The 13,921-nt window shown below is 36.2% G+C and overlaps 3 protein-coding genes across 5 annotated transcripts; 2 read left to right on the top strand and 1 right to left on the bottom strand.

Moving 5' to 3' along the window:
- Nucleotides 1-861: 861 nt before the first annotated feature.
- Nucleotides 862-1,996, bottom strand: LOC110761018 (uncharacterized). The gene has a single exon (XM_021963393.2). The coding sequence runs from the start codon at nucleotides 1,638-1,640 to the stop codon at nucleotides 1,137-1,139; it is 504 nt and encodes a 167-aa protein (XP_021819085.2). The 5' UTR covers nucleotides 1,641-1,996; the 3' UTR covers nucleotides 862-1,136.
- Nucleotides 1,997-5,897: 3,901 nt separating this feature from the next.
- Nucleotides 5,898-8,711, top strand: LOC110760999 (actin). The gene is made up of 5 exons (XM_021963369.2): nucleotides 5,898-6,057; nucleotides 6,577-6,646; nucleotides 6,781-7,174; nucleotides 7,695-8,308; nucleotides 8,398-8,711. Exons 2-5 carry the CDS (start codon nucleotides 6,587-6,589, stop codon nucleotides 8,461-8,463), a joined length of 1,134 nt encoding a protein of 377 aa, XP_021819061.1. The 5' UTR covers nucleotides 5,898-6,057; nucleotides 6,577-6,586; the 3' UTR covers nucleotides 8,464-8,711.
- Nucleotides 8,712-10,752: 2,041 nt separating this feature from the next.
- On the top strand, nucleotides 10,753-13,813 carry ALG10 (DIE2/ALG10 family). Of its 3 annotated transcripts, none has more exons than XM_021963410.2 (8): nucleotides 10,754-11,113; nucleotides 11,235-11,323; nucleotides 11,529-11,862; nucleotides 12,010-12,283; nucleotides 12,386-12,523; nucleotides 12,633-12,834; nucleotides 13,172-13,314; nucleotides 13,402-13,813. In XM_021963410.2, exons 1-8 carry the CDS (start codon nucleotides 11,024-11,026, stop codon nucleotides 13,659-13,661), a joined length of 1,530 nt encoding a protein of 509 aa, XP_021819102.2. In that variant the 5' UTR covers nucleotides 10,754-11,023; the 3' UTR covers nucleotides 13,662-13,813. The 3 variants fall into 3 exon arrangements, with proteins under 3 accessions (XP_088110234.1, XP_021819102.2, XP_021819105.2); XM_021963413.2 differs by having other exon boundaries at nucleotides 11,087-11,113; nucleotides 11,570-11,862; XM_088254108.1 differs by lacking the exon at nucleotides 12,386-12,523 and having other exon boundaries at nucleotides 10,753-11,113.
- The last annotated feature ends 108 nt before the right edge of the window (nucleotides 13,814-13,921 follow it).

Raw genomic sequence — 13,921 nt, 5'->3', positions numbered from 1 at the left:
AAAAGCGTAAGTTTATATAGTATTTTTGTTTTTTAAACAAAAAGGAAAGAGAAGAGAGATGTGAGAAAAAAAAGTATATGTAGAAATTTCTACCTAATTAAAAGATGAATATATATATGCCATATAGTCCACTCTTGGAAACTTTCTCATACTGATATCTCCCATTTTCCTCATCAAGTAATAATAAGAACCAGAAATATCTCTCCAATTAGTCCATGGTTGGCAAGTGTCACTTATTCTTTTTTTTAGTTGAAGGAAGTTTTGAATTCAAATTCTATTAACAGTTATTAACAAAAAAAAAAGGTTATAAATAATGACAATAATAATATTAACAAATAAAGAGAGATTTGTCAATATAATGGTGTTAAATATAAGACCACATTGGTGAACACATCACAATATATTGCTGTCTACATATAATCACCTAGCTAACAATTAAGAAAAAACCTTGTTTTATTGGGACTTTATGTCTCATAATAAATATAATATTTCTTAAAATAACCCATAAGGAAGAAAAAAAAAACATTTAAAAAATAAACCAAAATATATTAATTTATTGAAATATAATGTGGTTAACTACAGTGCAGATTGCTCCCATAAAAAAATGAAAAAGAATTATAGTGAATTTGTATTAGAACAATGAATAATAAGTGCATCCAGGTTTGATTCACGTAGGAGACAATTTTGAGAGACAATTTTGAGGAAACCCAATATAATTAAATTTTCATACCAAAAAGATATATATATAATATTGATATTGTCCTTTTTTCCCGACTCGAGCAACCACCCAAACAGTGCCATCGGAAAATCTTACAACTAGTGAAAGAAGAAAGAAAGAATCTCTTAAAAAAGAAAAGAAAATTAAAAGAATATTAAACTTTAATTTTTATTAAACGAGAATAACACCTCGAGCACAAAAGAGCATATCTATCTATCTTTCAATGCGTCTCTTTTCTTGGTCGTCTGTACTTCTTCTTTCATCTTTTTCCAACTTTACAACGTCATCTGAGCTTTAACCAAGATCTCACCCAACAACAAAATTAAAATCTTAATTATGAATTATGGATTAACTTTGTTACCATGAACATGATGATGAACAAAATTAACAATAATGATACAATTAATCGACTAATTAATCACCGGGTTTCGTCGCGATGAGCTTGTTTGGCTTTCTTGATCTTGGCGCGCAAATCCTGGAGAAGAAAATTTGACGCAAAGAATGCCTCCAGTTCTTTTGTGTCCAGATGCTCGAATTGGAATTGGATCCTTCTGCGACTGGGAGACGATGACGTCACCACCTTTCTCTTCCGCAGCGGTTTTCTTGGCGCAGGCGGGCATTTTGTCATCGGCGGGATTCTGTGCTCCAGCGACGTCGGCGTTTTGAACCCGTCGTCATCGTCGTCTACGCCAACCGACTCCGTCGTTCGGCTTTCTTTCTTTGCGGAAGTGTTAATGTGATCCGCACCGTTCTTGGGTTGTTCTTGTTGTGGGTGATCATGGAGCGCATGATCGTGATCCGAAGGCTGTTTGGGATTTTCCAACGTGGGTTTCTGGGTTTGATCATCGTGATCATGATGGAAACAAGGATCTGAATTGGAGACTTTTAAACCGGAGATCCGGTTGACCAGTTTTGACTCCATGAAAGATGATTGAGATGATGAGGATATGGAAATCAATGATGGGAAGAGATGGCTGATGATTTAGAGTGGGAATTATAGAGAATTAAAACACATATATATATATATATATATATATATGTATATATAATGATCAAATTCACCTTCTTTTCCTAATCCTAATATGTTTGGGATTTCTTTGAGCTTATTTGGAGAGAAACAAAGGAAAAAGAGAGAGAGAGAGGCATTGGATCCTACACCAAGAGGGTTTCAAAGAAAGAAAGGGAAGCCTCCACTAAAACCGATAGAAACTCTCTCTCTCTCTCTCTCTAGCTGATTTGGTACAACATAACGTGTTTGTTTGAGCACACTACGCTCTTCTTTTTTCTGATCTCTTACGAACTTTTTATGCATCTACCCACGTGGCTTGTTACATGGGGACCACATATATGTAACGTCATCTATCTTCTCGTGATATTATCAAGGTGCTTTGTTTATCTAGCAAGCAAAGCACCCAAAACAAATCGTCTTTCTTGGTTTCTAAAGTTTGTTCTAGTTTTGATGTGATTTTAATAGCACGAGGCCAGCTATGAACTTCAAAGTCCTAAGTCTAAAACATTCTAAGTTTAAGTTATACAAGATTTCAAGTCTAATAAATTTCGAGTTTAAGTTATACAAAGTCTAAAATATTCGAATTTAAGTTATAAAGGGTTTTCAATTTGTAAACTTAAACCTGATAGAAGCTCTATGTAGGTTTCCATCTTGATGTTCATATATCACCTTCAATGTGTGACCCCCAAAAATATGAGTTTTTCTTTTTTTTGCAAATTAATGCATATATTGAGCCCTTGAAGCGGCTTGCATTTTTCTCCCACATAATTTGAGGTAGTTGGAACCACCCACTTACAAAGTGGGTAAGAATTAATAAACTTTACCAAATCGACTCTACCCCTATCCTACATACTATATAGTTCTACACTATTTCTACCACCTTCATTTATAATGCGACCACCCACATGATGAAATTTCTACTCAATATCACCATTATGTTTATTTATATATATATGTATGGGCACTAGGTCACATTTACCAGTATGGTCTGCATCATGATCAAGTTTGGAAATTTATAAGTATATATTGACTCTTGATTCTTAATTAACATAGTTGAGTAAAATTTTCAGTGTGATGGTGATACAATTATGTAATATTATTAATCTACTCGTATTATGACACGTGTATTAAGTCCATGACATATTCATTATATAATTCGAAAACCTAATATAGTGTGTGATGATGTTACCTTAGAATTTCTCCATGCTATGGTTCTATGCTCAAATTTACCAATTTTGCATGCAACACCAGAAACTACAACCAACCTATCTGGTGAATGACTTGTGTGGAAGATTCACTGGCTGAATAAATAAATAGGGGAGTGGGTCACCTCCAAATCAACCTAACCGAATAAATCTCAACTAATTAAGTCCTTTGACTTAATGACCAATATTTAATTACTTTAATAAAAAGCTAAGAATTGGTTATTCTTATTAATCACCCCTCAGCTAAAAGGATGCTGTTTGTCAATACGCCTGGTGCTTTGTAGCTTAGGATTCTCCCAACTCATGAAAATAGAGGGGGTTAGGATTTGGTAACCTTCCAAATCCAGAGCCGTTCGTTCTGTTGACGATAAGTTACAATGAAGATTTCGTCCACGATATGATGAATGAACGAGAAAAACGAGAATCGCGGGTTGAGTGTATAAAGCGGGGACCGGGTCCGTTGGTGGAGTGCATGGTTTTCATCATCAAATAGTTTTGAAGCTTTTGGAATTGAAATTCCACTCCATGTTCTTTTGGTAACGTGAAGATAACAGTCCAATGATTTGGCCTCAAATTAAAATTTTAGTTAAAATATTATTCCCACTTGTCAATGGGATCTAGCTCTGTGAAAAAATGCATTCATTTGTAGTTAGTGATCTTTAGTAGGTCCGAGCACTTTGATAATGTATGTATGAGAAACTCTATTCTCCTTATAATTTAGAGTATCATTTTGTAGTAATATATACATATTATTATTTCCGCCCTCCTTTATTATTTGAGAGCATATATAGACGTTTGAGATCATTATAATACAATGAATGACTTTTACGTCATGTGGTAAAGCACTTTACGTCTACACCTATGATAAAAATTGGGTTGAAAAAATAAGAAGCAAGGTGAAATGCTTCCATCGAAAGTGTAGCAAACTCCAGTATTTGATCAACTAATTATCTTGAGGCACGAGAATCATAAGTGTCATTAGCACTTTTGGATTTAATTAAGTAAATGTTAGAGAACATGTAAGAATAAAGATCATTTTGCTTAGCAATTAATAATAGAGTAAGGTACAAAACAAAAATATAAAGAAATAGTGTTACACAGGACACAAAACTCGCATGGGGAATATTGTAAAGGCTTTTGCATCTGCTTCATGATTTTGCCCCCATTGCCAACCATCATGTCTCATGTCACACAATCCATCTCTCCTCCTCCAAATTCAACACCAACCTTCTCTCAACCACACGAATCTTCATTGGACTTCGCTTAATTATTAATACAAATAAATATCCCCTATTAACAAGGCTGCCAATCAGAACCATACCCAGAATATTCCTCCCTAGCTATAACACCCAATTTTTCATGTTTCTATTGTTTGTTCTATACTCTATTTTTCCCTTCTCGGATTAGCTAATTAAAGAGTTGTGTTCGCTACGACCGCTTGCACTCGAAAAGCTATTATATCGCTAACATCCATTTACATCAACTTAAATCGACCATAATGTAGTATTGTTAACAACGCTACAATTTCGAAGTCATCAAACAATTCTCTAGATTAGCCAGCTCTAAATTGACCCTCTTTATTATATGTAATTAATCAATTAATCATGATCCTCACTACTTATCAACAACTCCATGAAAATCTTGTAGCCAGCTCTCCTTGCAATTTGCCTATTTTGTCAACCATATGAATATGAGGCATGCACGTGCCTATGTGTCCTATGGAGATTTGGGACCATAGCTACACACTACACCCCGAATCGATACATGATTCGCCAACTTTTGGAAGGTGCCTTGTTCTGCTGCGTGCAAAAGAAAACTTTATATTTTTAGAGTGAAAAGGCCGTTGCCCATTGCCCACTACTATTATGTTTTGTGTCGCTTGTTCAGTGAAGTCTACTGTCTATGTCAGGGATGGGATCTAAGCCAGCCCAACACAACTTTCGTAATGATGATTTTATGTACCTGGAATAAATAGCTAGAGCAAAACCTTCTCTGCTAGATGTAGTTTTCTTCAAGAATTTTGAATTAGTAGTACTTATAAGTTATATGAACAAAATGAGGTTCAACAAGGAGCTTCTTAATTAATTTTATTTGAGGGATATCGTTGTGGATTTATTGTTTGTATTTCAATATAACAAAACTAATAACAAGCAAACTATTCTAAAAATTATTGAATTTGATTTATGTACTGTGTTGAAGAATGAAGAACATCGCGTTGAATTTGATTTATAACTTCGCCCAAACCTCGAATCCAACAACTCAGCTAAAGTCTCTGGCCCAAATCTCCTCCCCAAATTGTCTATTTTGCCATTTTAGCTTTGATACAATGTTATTGTATGTGATTGTAACATCATGTGACACATTGAATTGTTAATATAACTTCGCTAGACATTGATAAATTACTCCTTTAATTATATACTAGTCCCTTGGCACATGCTCATGTGTGCACCAATTAGTTTTTAAATTTTTTTTTATTTTATTTTAGAATTAAAAAAACTAATGGGTAGTTGTGTACCATAACAAAATGACCTATTATCTGATTTTGTTTTTAATATGAAAAAGTATGAATTCATCATATTATCCTCATTTAATTAATAATTTTAATTCTTAATGTTTGTATTAACCAATGACATTTTCTGGTATTTTGAATGTGTTACCATTCTCTGTATTTTGCTATATATAAAGATATAGATCGTGAGAGCGCATATATATATATATATATGGGTACTTCTGCATAAAGATTAGGGGTAAAATAGTCACTTTAGGCGGGAAGAATAGAGGCCGAAGGACACCAACGGATTTGCTAAAGGACAACTGGATCCACTAGAGAGTAGAGGCCCAGATAAAAGTGACGCGTCGCGTAGACCGTAGATCCAGTACTCATGCAAAGGACGAATGGTGGGGATTAGAGCGAGACCGAATTGCACTGCATTTAAGGCGCATTTCATTTCGGGCCGAGTTCCATTTTCATTTCATCCGCAATTTGGCATCCCATTTTTTTGGCTCGCTTGGTTTTTCGTGTCCGTTTTTGTTTTTGTTTCCATTTTGAACCAACACCAAGGTCCTCAAGGCGGGCAGCTCATCCGAACCTCAAAGGGAAACGAATATTCTAGGGTTTCACAAAGGTGAATCTCTCTCCGTTTCGATCCGATTATAATCGCATAATGTGCTCAGAATTTCCATGGTTTTGTTAGATTTTGGGTTTTCTCTGTTCGGATTTTGTTGTGTGGTGGATGATTTTTGCTACATTTGGTTTGCATTGTAATATTTGATCGGACTGTGAGACTGTTGTTCGTTGTTACAAAATTCAGTGTAATTTTTTTCGTTTTATTTATGGTAGATTTGTCCCTTGATCTGTTTGTTTGTAGGCGATGATGGATTTGCATTGCTGATTAATTTTTTTTCTTTTACAGAAAAAAAAAATCCATTTTCTTGTTTATGTCCTTTTTCTTTTTGATTTCTCTTTGGGAATTCAATTTTCTTGTATGGGCACCAATGCTGATCGATGTTGATTAATGTGCATGAGACAAGTGATCATTCCATTCATTCCATTGATATGTGATGCATGATTGTTTAAACCTGTGTAACTTGGCTAATTTTTAATTTTTGGGTTGTTTCATACAATGCTGGTTATTTGCTTGCAGGAAATAGAAGATGGCGGACGCCGAGGACATTCAGCCTCTTGTCTGTGATAATGGGACAGGAATGGTGAAGGTATGCAAAACAGAATTCAGTCACTGTCTGTGACGATGTGTGATAGATTATTAATCTATCTTTCTGAATGTTTTAGCTGGTATAGCTCTTAGATGCTAAAAAGTGGACATAGTCTGATAAAAAATGTTGTGTAGGCTGGATTTGCTGGAGATGATGCTCCAAGAGCTGTTTTTCCTAGCATTGTTGGCCGCCCACGTCACACTGGCGTTATGGTTGGCATGGGCCAGAAAGATGCGTACGTTGGGGATGAGGCTCAGTCCAAGCGTGGTATCTTAACTCTGAAATACCCCATTGAGCATGGAATTGTGAGCAACTGGGACGACATGGAGAAGATTTGGCATCATACCTTCTACAATGAACTTCGTGTTGCTCCTGAAGAGCACCCAATTCTTCTCACTGAAGCACCTCTCAACCCTAAGGCAAACCGTGAGAAAATGACCCAGATCATGTTTGAGACCTTCAATGCTCCAGCTATGTATGTAGCCATCCAGGCTGTTCTTTCTCTCTATGCCAGCGGTCGTACTACGGGTAAGCTATTCAATCAGCTTATATAGTGACCACTCTTCCTTTCCGTTAAAAGAAATTTGGTAACTAAATTAAGACTAGAACTACTGGTATACTTGTAATAGCCACCAACTATCACAGGCACCGTTTCTGGTTGAGATGGTTATTGAAATTGTTTTACTTGGCATAAATTGGGTTGACAAACAAGCATTGTGAAGGTTCAGCCTAAAATTCTCAAAAAGGTTTGGTGGTAGGTAAAACATCCCTCTGAATGGGGTCACCAGTAGATAAGATGGGCATATGCAGTTTATTTGGAAGATATTATAAATGAATATGGAAACTCAGGATAAAATTATCTATGAGAATGTTATTGGGTAAAAAGTCACTTTGGATTTGCTTAGATCAGCAAGTAAATTTCCACAGGTAAAATTATGAATGATGTAGGTTTGACATTTTGAATAAAATTCAAACTTGCTAATGCTGAAGCTATATCTATGATGATTTTTAAACAAGGATTCATGTTTTTCTATGTGCTTGTGTGCAGGTATTGTTCTCGACTCTGGAGATGGTGTCAGCCACACAGTCCCCATTTATGAGGGTTATGCTCTTCCACACGCCATCTTGCGGCTTGACCTTGCAGGTCGTGACCTGACTGATGCCCTGATGAAAATCTTGACTGAGCGTGGCTATTCATTCACCACCACAGCCGAACGGGAAATTGTGAGGGACATGAAGGAAAAGTTGTCTTACATTGCTCTTGACTATGAACAAGAATTGGAAACTGCTAAAACCAGCTCTTCTGTTGAGAAGAGCTATGAGCTACCTGATGGTCAGGTGATCACCATTGGGGCTGAGCGTTTCCGATGCCCAGAGGTCCTCTTCCAACCATCCATGATTGGAATGGAGGCTGCTGGTATTCACGAGACCACATACAATTCCATAATGAAATGCGATGTTGATATTAGGAAGGATTTGTACGGGAACATCGTTCTTAGTGGTGGTTCCACCATGTTCCCTGGAATTGCTGATAGAATGAGCAAGGAAATTACTGCATTAGCACCCAGCAGCATGAAGATCAAGGTTGTTGCCCCACCAGAAAGAAAGTACAGTGTCTGGATCGGAGGCTCCATCCTAGCTTCCCTCAGTACCTTCCAGCAGGTTGGTTTCGTAATATAAATACTTAGTTTCCTTCAACAAATTGCCCCTAAAGAGATTGTTGTTAATAATCCGATTTCATTTGAGTGCAGATGTGGATTGCCAAAGCCGAGTATGATGAATCTGGCCCGTCAATTGTGCACAGGAAATGCTTCTGATTACAATCAAGGATAGGGAGACTCAAGTATCACTACTTGGAAAGAAAATGCTACTTGCATTCTTGTTATCTGGTTTTGTTGTCCAATTTTTATTTGCTTTCTATTATTTTACTGGCCTGAACTATAACGTTGTAGGTTTATCGCTGGATAATTTGTAATTTTTCCTAAGATGTTTTTTATATTCTCAGTGGTCATTGACTAATCCCTCTGCAAGCCTCGTGGTAGCATGTTTAATCTGTTTCGTGTAACTTTTTGTTCTGTAATTTTTTTTTGGGTTACTTATATGCTTTGGCATTTGAATCAATTGGTGGTTTCTTTGACATGAAATTGTGCAGTTTAATATCTAAAAACAGTCCCGTTCTCTTGGACTCCTGTAGTCCAAGGTGTTTGTGGTCACCTACCATTGGATCTAATCTAAGGGTGGAGAAAAAACTTATTTTAAAATTCATATTTATTACTCTATTAGTTAAAAAACACATTTTCTGGAAATAAATAAATAAAGAAAGAAAAGAAACACGTTCTGAAAACTTGGAGTGCCACCGCTGTAGAATTCGACCCCTTTATCACCTTCTGATTCTTCTGACATTGGGGCAGCGGATTCCTCTGATTTTTTTGCTCTGTTTTTTTGGTTTAGTTTTTTCAGCTTTTGTGGATGTATTGTAAAAGAAAGAAGAGCCAATTTGGTTGTTATCACTTTTCTCGTTCTTCTTCGCCACTTTGATTCAATTTTTCTGATTTGAAATCCTAGATCTGAATGATTGAGGAACCCAGATTTGAAATCATAACTTTTCTTGCTCTTCTTCACCTATGATTCAACACATCATTGATTTATCAACCAACCAATATCAATTTCTCAACAAAAAATATTTTTCGTTTTTATATAAAGATTACTCTCTTCTTAATTAGAAAACAGAAGAAAAAGCAATAGGAGAAACCCAAAAAAGTAAAAGAGCCCATAATTTAAAAAACAGTTTTCCCAATATCTTGTTTCATTGAGAGTCCATATGAGATTAAAAAACTAATTAGTAAAAATAGAGCAAGTTTCCAGACTAAGCTAAAGAGTCGACCTCTACCATGGGGTCGGAGGAGGCTGGGCAGCGACTCTGCAAGTTCCCAGAAACGTGTTTTGTTTTTGGTTTTTTAATTAATATATTGTTCAGTAAAAGAAAATAAAATAACCTTTTATGTGTATTAAAATAAATGTTTTCTCCACCTTTAAATTAGATCCAAGGTGGGCGACCACAAACTCCTTGGACTACAAGGGTCCAGGAGAACGGGACTGTATCTAAAAAATAGGCAAAAATGATAATTATGCCAAATTTGGACTATCAAGTCTCAACCCTAAACGTGTACTTTGATTTTCATCGTTTTTGTATATTGATATCAACAATATTTTCGTAGATTTTTTTAAATATACCACCATGTTTCTAAAAACTAAAATGCAATCCAATAATAATATACTGAAAATACAATATTCATTTCCCAATTGCATTTTAGTTTGAGTGCTGCTATTTCCACCCCCAGTCCTATTTCCTCACCCACCTTATCTTCCCACCCACTATGTAAATTTGAAAAAACATAATCCTATTGTTACACCCACCATTATTCCTAAAATACCCTTTAATTATTAATTCAAGTAAATTCTCCTTACTTTCATTCTAGGCATGCTTCAAACCTTCAACCCCTGTCAATCAACACATGGGATCCTCTGTAAAAGTATTATTAAAAATTAAAAAAAATAAAGAAAATCGCTCTCAATGTTCATCGTCTCTCCACCGAACGAAAACAATAACGGAGAGAAATGCCAGAATTAGAAAGAAGACGAAGAGCAAACTGAGCAAATGGAATAGAAAGCGGGTGCCCTTGGGTTCAGAAACTAAGGAGAAATATGATGGAATTGGATTGGACCCAGCTGGAAATTTTGAAGCTTTATTGGAATTTTGATTTGGGTTCGGGATGAGGGAGGGAGGGTTTGGGGTTTGACAAGGATAAAGGAGAATATAGGTGTTTTTTTTTAATCTAAAGTCCTTAAAAGTCATTTTACAAATGGATAATTTTGTTTTTAAATTTTGAAGATAAGGTGAGTTGGAAAATAAGACAGGTAGGTGGAAATAGCAGCACTCTCTAGTTTTTGTTACAAGCGTTTGCTACACAAAATGGGAAATCTAAAAATTTATCAAATAATGTAACAGTATGTGATTTATTAACTTATTTCTAATAAGAAAAGCAAATCAACCAAAATGGGATATCTAAAAATTTTCATGACAACCAACCAAAATTTTTTTTTTTTTTTTTTCTTTTCAAGAAAAAATAAGCCCAAAATTTAGGGATTTTGCAGGGGGGAAATTGGAATTGGACTATCAGGAGTCATAACCGGATTTGGAGGGACGACTCTCGCCCAACAAGATTTGGTTCAGACAATCAGCTAAAAGAAATTCGGAGTTCAAAATCCCTAGTCTCAGCTGAAACCTCAGCTCGTGATGTTGGCGCGCATTTTCCATTGCCGAATCCGTAGAAGCAAACAGAGCCTTGGGATTTGACTCTGCAATTACAGAGAAAAATGGGTAGGATAGCTGTGGCAGCGATTGTGAGCTTGTGGGTAGTTCCCGTTTCCATCCTTGTGAATCACATTGTTCCCGAGCCTTACATGGTAAGCCCAACCCACCAAAGATCGCAACTTTCATTGGTTCGATGTGACTGCTATCTATTTTAGATTCTTGGGTTTGTGTAAATTTTTGTTTTTGACAAGTTCATGCACTTATGATCTGTAGGATGAGATTTTCCATGTGCCTCAGGCTCAACAGTACTGCAAAGGCAATTTCAGGAGCTGGGATCCCATGATCACCACTCCTCCTGGCCTGTATGTTCTCTACGAGTTCTTAATTCTACTTTTGTTGTTACTTTGTATTGAATTTTGTATGCAACCAGCTGATTTCTGTTTGGGAAGTAAAGGGTCTTACTAACTTTTAGCAAATTTGTTGGCTTTGCTATGTTTTGATGGAGAAACTTAAGGATCATGTTGTATTAGCAAAGAACTTAGTATATGCTATTTAAAACTTTTGCAGGTACTATCTTTCACTAGCCCATGTTGCTTATTTGTTTCCAGGCATGTCCTTCATAAAAGCAGCCACATCATTTTCTGAAGTCTGCTCCACATCGATTCTTCGCTCCTTCAATGGTGTTTTGGCCGTACTTTGCAGTGTTCTAGTATATGAGATAATCACCCACTTGAGACCAGCTCTTGATGAAAGAAAAGCAACACTTTATGCAGTGGTCCTGGCCCTGTACCCTCTCCATTGGTTCTTCACTTTTCTCTATTATACGGATGTTGCATCACTTGGTGCGGTGCTTGCTATGTATCTTGCGTGTTTGAAGAAGAAGTACTGGTTTAGTGCATTGGTAAAGGCTCAAGTCTCTTCCATAAGTCATTTTATAAGTTTTGAACATAAGGATGTGATTCTGATGCAAATACACACTTGTACAGACATGTTGTACCTATATGTTTGTCCATTCAAGTGGTAACTTAGTTTGATCTTGTTAATGCAGCTTGGCGTCTTGGCAGTTGTTATTCGGCAAACAAATATTGTATGGATGCTTTCTGTTTGCTGCTGCGAGGTTATAAATATTACTTTGGGTGGTCAAAGAGATAAAATGGATGTAGACGACACTGATTTCTCAATTAGGAAAAATGTTGAACTAACTCCTGCAAACAGTATTACATTAGGCTCAAACCTGAGAAAGCGGAAGCTTAGAAGTTCAGTGGATAACAGAATACATTTCATGTCAACTAGAAGTGTTTCTTCGCAAAAGTTAACGCCAGGTTTGTCTTCATGTAGCTTTCCAAGTTGATTGGTCATGTCCTGCGGGGGATATTTATTGTTCTCAAGGCATATAAACACATCTTGGTGGCATTGTTTTGCAGGTTTTCTTGATGAAATTAAGGCCATCTATTTAAGATTATGGCAAATGAAGTTGGAAGCTTTGGTTTCTTTTAGCCCTTTTATTCTAGTATTAGTAGCCTTTATTGCTTTTGTTTGTTGGAATGGGAGTATAGTTCTAGGTATGACTCATCGTTTTCTTTTCTCGTTTTTCTTTTTGCTTTTACATGTTGCGGCATATAAAAAGCGGCCTTTATTACTGTTATCTCTTACTATGTCCAAATGTTGTAGGTGCGAAAGAAGCTCATGCAGTTTCTCCACATTTTGCACAGATCATGTATTTTGGTCTGTTTTCTGCTCTTATGGCTCCTATGCATTGTAGTTTGAGTCCAGCTGTAGATTTATTCCGGTCAGTGTGGAGGAATAAGTTTCTTACTTTGTTTCAACTGTCTGTAGCACTGGGTGCTGGCTTCATCTCTATTCATTTTTTCAGGTTAGGCCTATTTAACTTTTTTAGCTTAATGTTTTTAGAAGAATAGTTGCACTGAATTTGTTGAAGAGGAAATTTTTTTCACAGATTTTGTTACTACTAGCCATTCATTTGGCCTGCTGGCATGCCCTTGTATGAAGCTCTACTTCTTAAATAATGTTTGAGAAAGCAATTTTCGTCTGTTTCTTTTCTGGCTTTTTTCGGCTATGAAATTGTACATTTTCTCCAATTTCAAGAATGATGAAAGTTTCCTTTGCTGTTTTCACATCCAATGCATTATGAATACTCATTTAAAAGTTTTATGTCACAATTTTATAACGTAGTTCGTTGACTCTTGCAGCTTAGCGCATCCCTATCTTCTTGCTGATAATCGGCATTATCCCTTTTATCTTTGGCGGAAGGTCATCAAAGCTCACTGGTCAATGAAGTACCTACTAATCCCACTATATGTTTATTCATGGCTTTCCATCATCACTAGATTGGGTTGGTAATCAGATCTCTTAGCCATTCTATCTGATCAGGCTTCCTTATCTCTCTTCACTAAATACTTGTTTTTATTTCACATGGCAGGGAAGTTTCAGAGGAAGATCTGGGTGCTGGCATTCTTCTTGGCAACTGCTGCAGTTTTGGTTCCAGCGCCACTAATCGAGTTCAGATATTATACCATTCCCTTCTTTTTCTTGATGCTACATTCGCATACCGACGATTATCGAAGTTTGCTCTTCACAGGATTTCTATATATAACCATCAACGTACTCACCATGATGATGTTCTTGTATCGACCATTCCATTGGTCCCATGAGCCAGGGACCCAGAGGTTTATATGGTAGCTTGATTCACAAGAGATGCTAAAAGCTTCTCCAACAATTAGCCGTATGAATTTTTGTTTTCTTGGTGTTCATTGTAATGAATATTTGTTGTAGCTTTGTACAAGTTGAATTCATTTATAAAGAAAAGAATGATAAAGTTTTGGTTTTCTTTACCTGCATGAATTTCTGAATTTTATTTTATCATTGTGCCATCTCTAAATAATCCGAAAAATCTGGGTTTTATGCTCAATGGTTTTAAATATTCCGAAACCCAATTTGAT

Source organism: Prunus avium, chromosome 6 (assembly GCF_965620075.1).
Source record: "Prunus avium chromosome 6, drPruAviu1.hap1.1, whole genome shotgun sequence".
In the NCBI taxonomy this organism is placed as follows: domain Eukaryota; kingdom Viridiplantae; phylum Streptophyta; class Magnoliopsida; order Rosales; family Rosaceae; genus Prunus; species Prunus avium.
Note: the sequence above shows the minus strand (reverse complement) of the source record. Positions and strands in the feature narration are given on the sequence as shown.

Bases quoted from the DNA above. Each gene is read 5' to 3' on its own strand.
- LOC110761018 (XM_021963393.2), bottom strand. From the start codon at position 1,640: ATGGAGTCAAAACTGGTCAACCGGATCTCCGGTTTAAAAGTCTCCAAT.
- LOC110760999 (XM_021963369.2), top strand. From the start codon at position 6,587: ATGGCGGACGCCGAGGACATTCAGCCTCTTGTCTGTGATAATGGGACA. The intron at 6,647-6,780 runs GTATGCAAAACA...AATGTTGTGTAG, and splicing joins ATGGGACAGGAATGGTGAAG to GCTGGATTTGCTGGAGATGA. The intron at 7,175-7,694 runs GTAAGCTATTCA...GCTTGTGTGCAG, and splicing joins TGCCAGCGGTCGTACTACGG to GTATTGTTCTCGACTCTGGA.
- ALG10 (XM_021963410.2), top strand. From the start codon at position 11,024: ATGGGTAGGATAGCTGTGGCAGCGATTGTGAGCTTGTGGGTAGTTCCC. The intron at 12,524-12,632 runs GTATGACTCATC...CAAATGTTGTAG, and splicing joins GAATGGGAGTATAGTTCTAG to GTGCGAAAGAAGCTCATGCA. The intron at 13,315-13,401 runs GTTGGTAATCAG...TTCACATGGCAG, and splicing joins TTCCATCATCACTAGATTGG to GGAAGTTTCAGAGGAAGATC.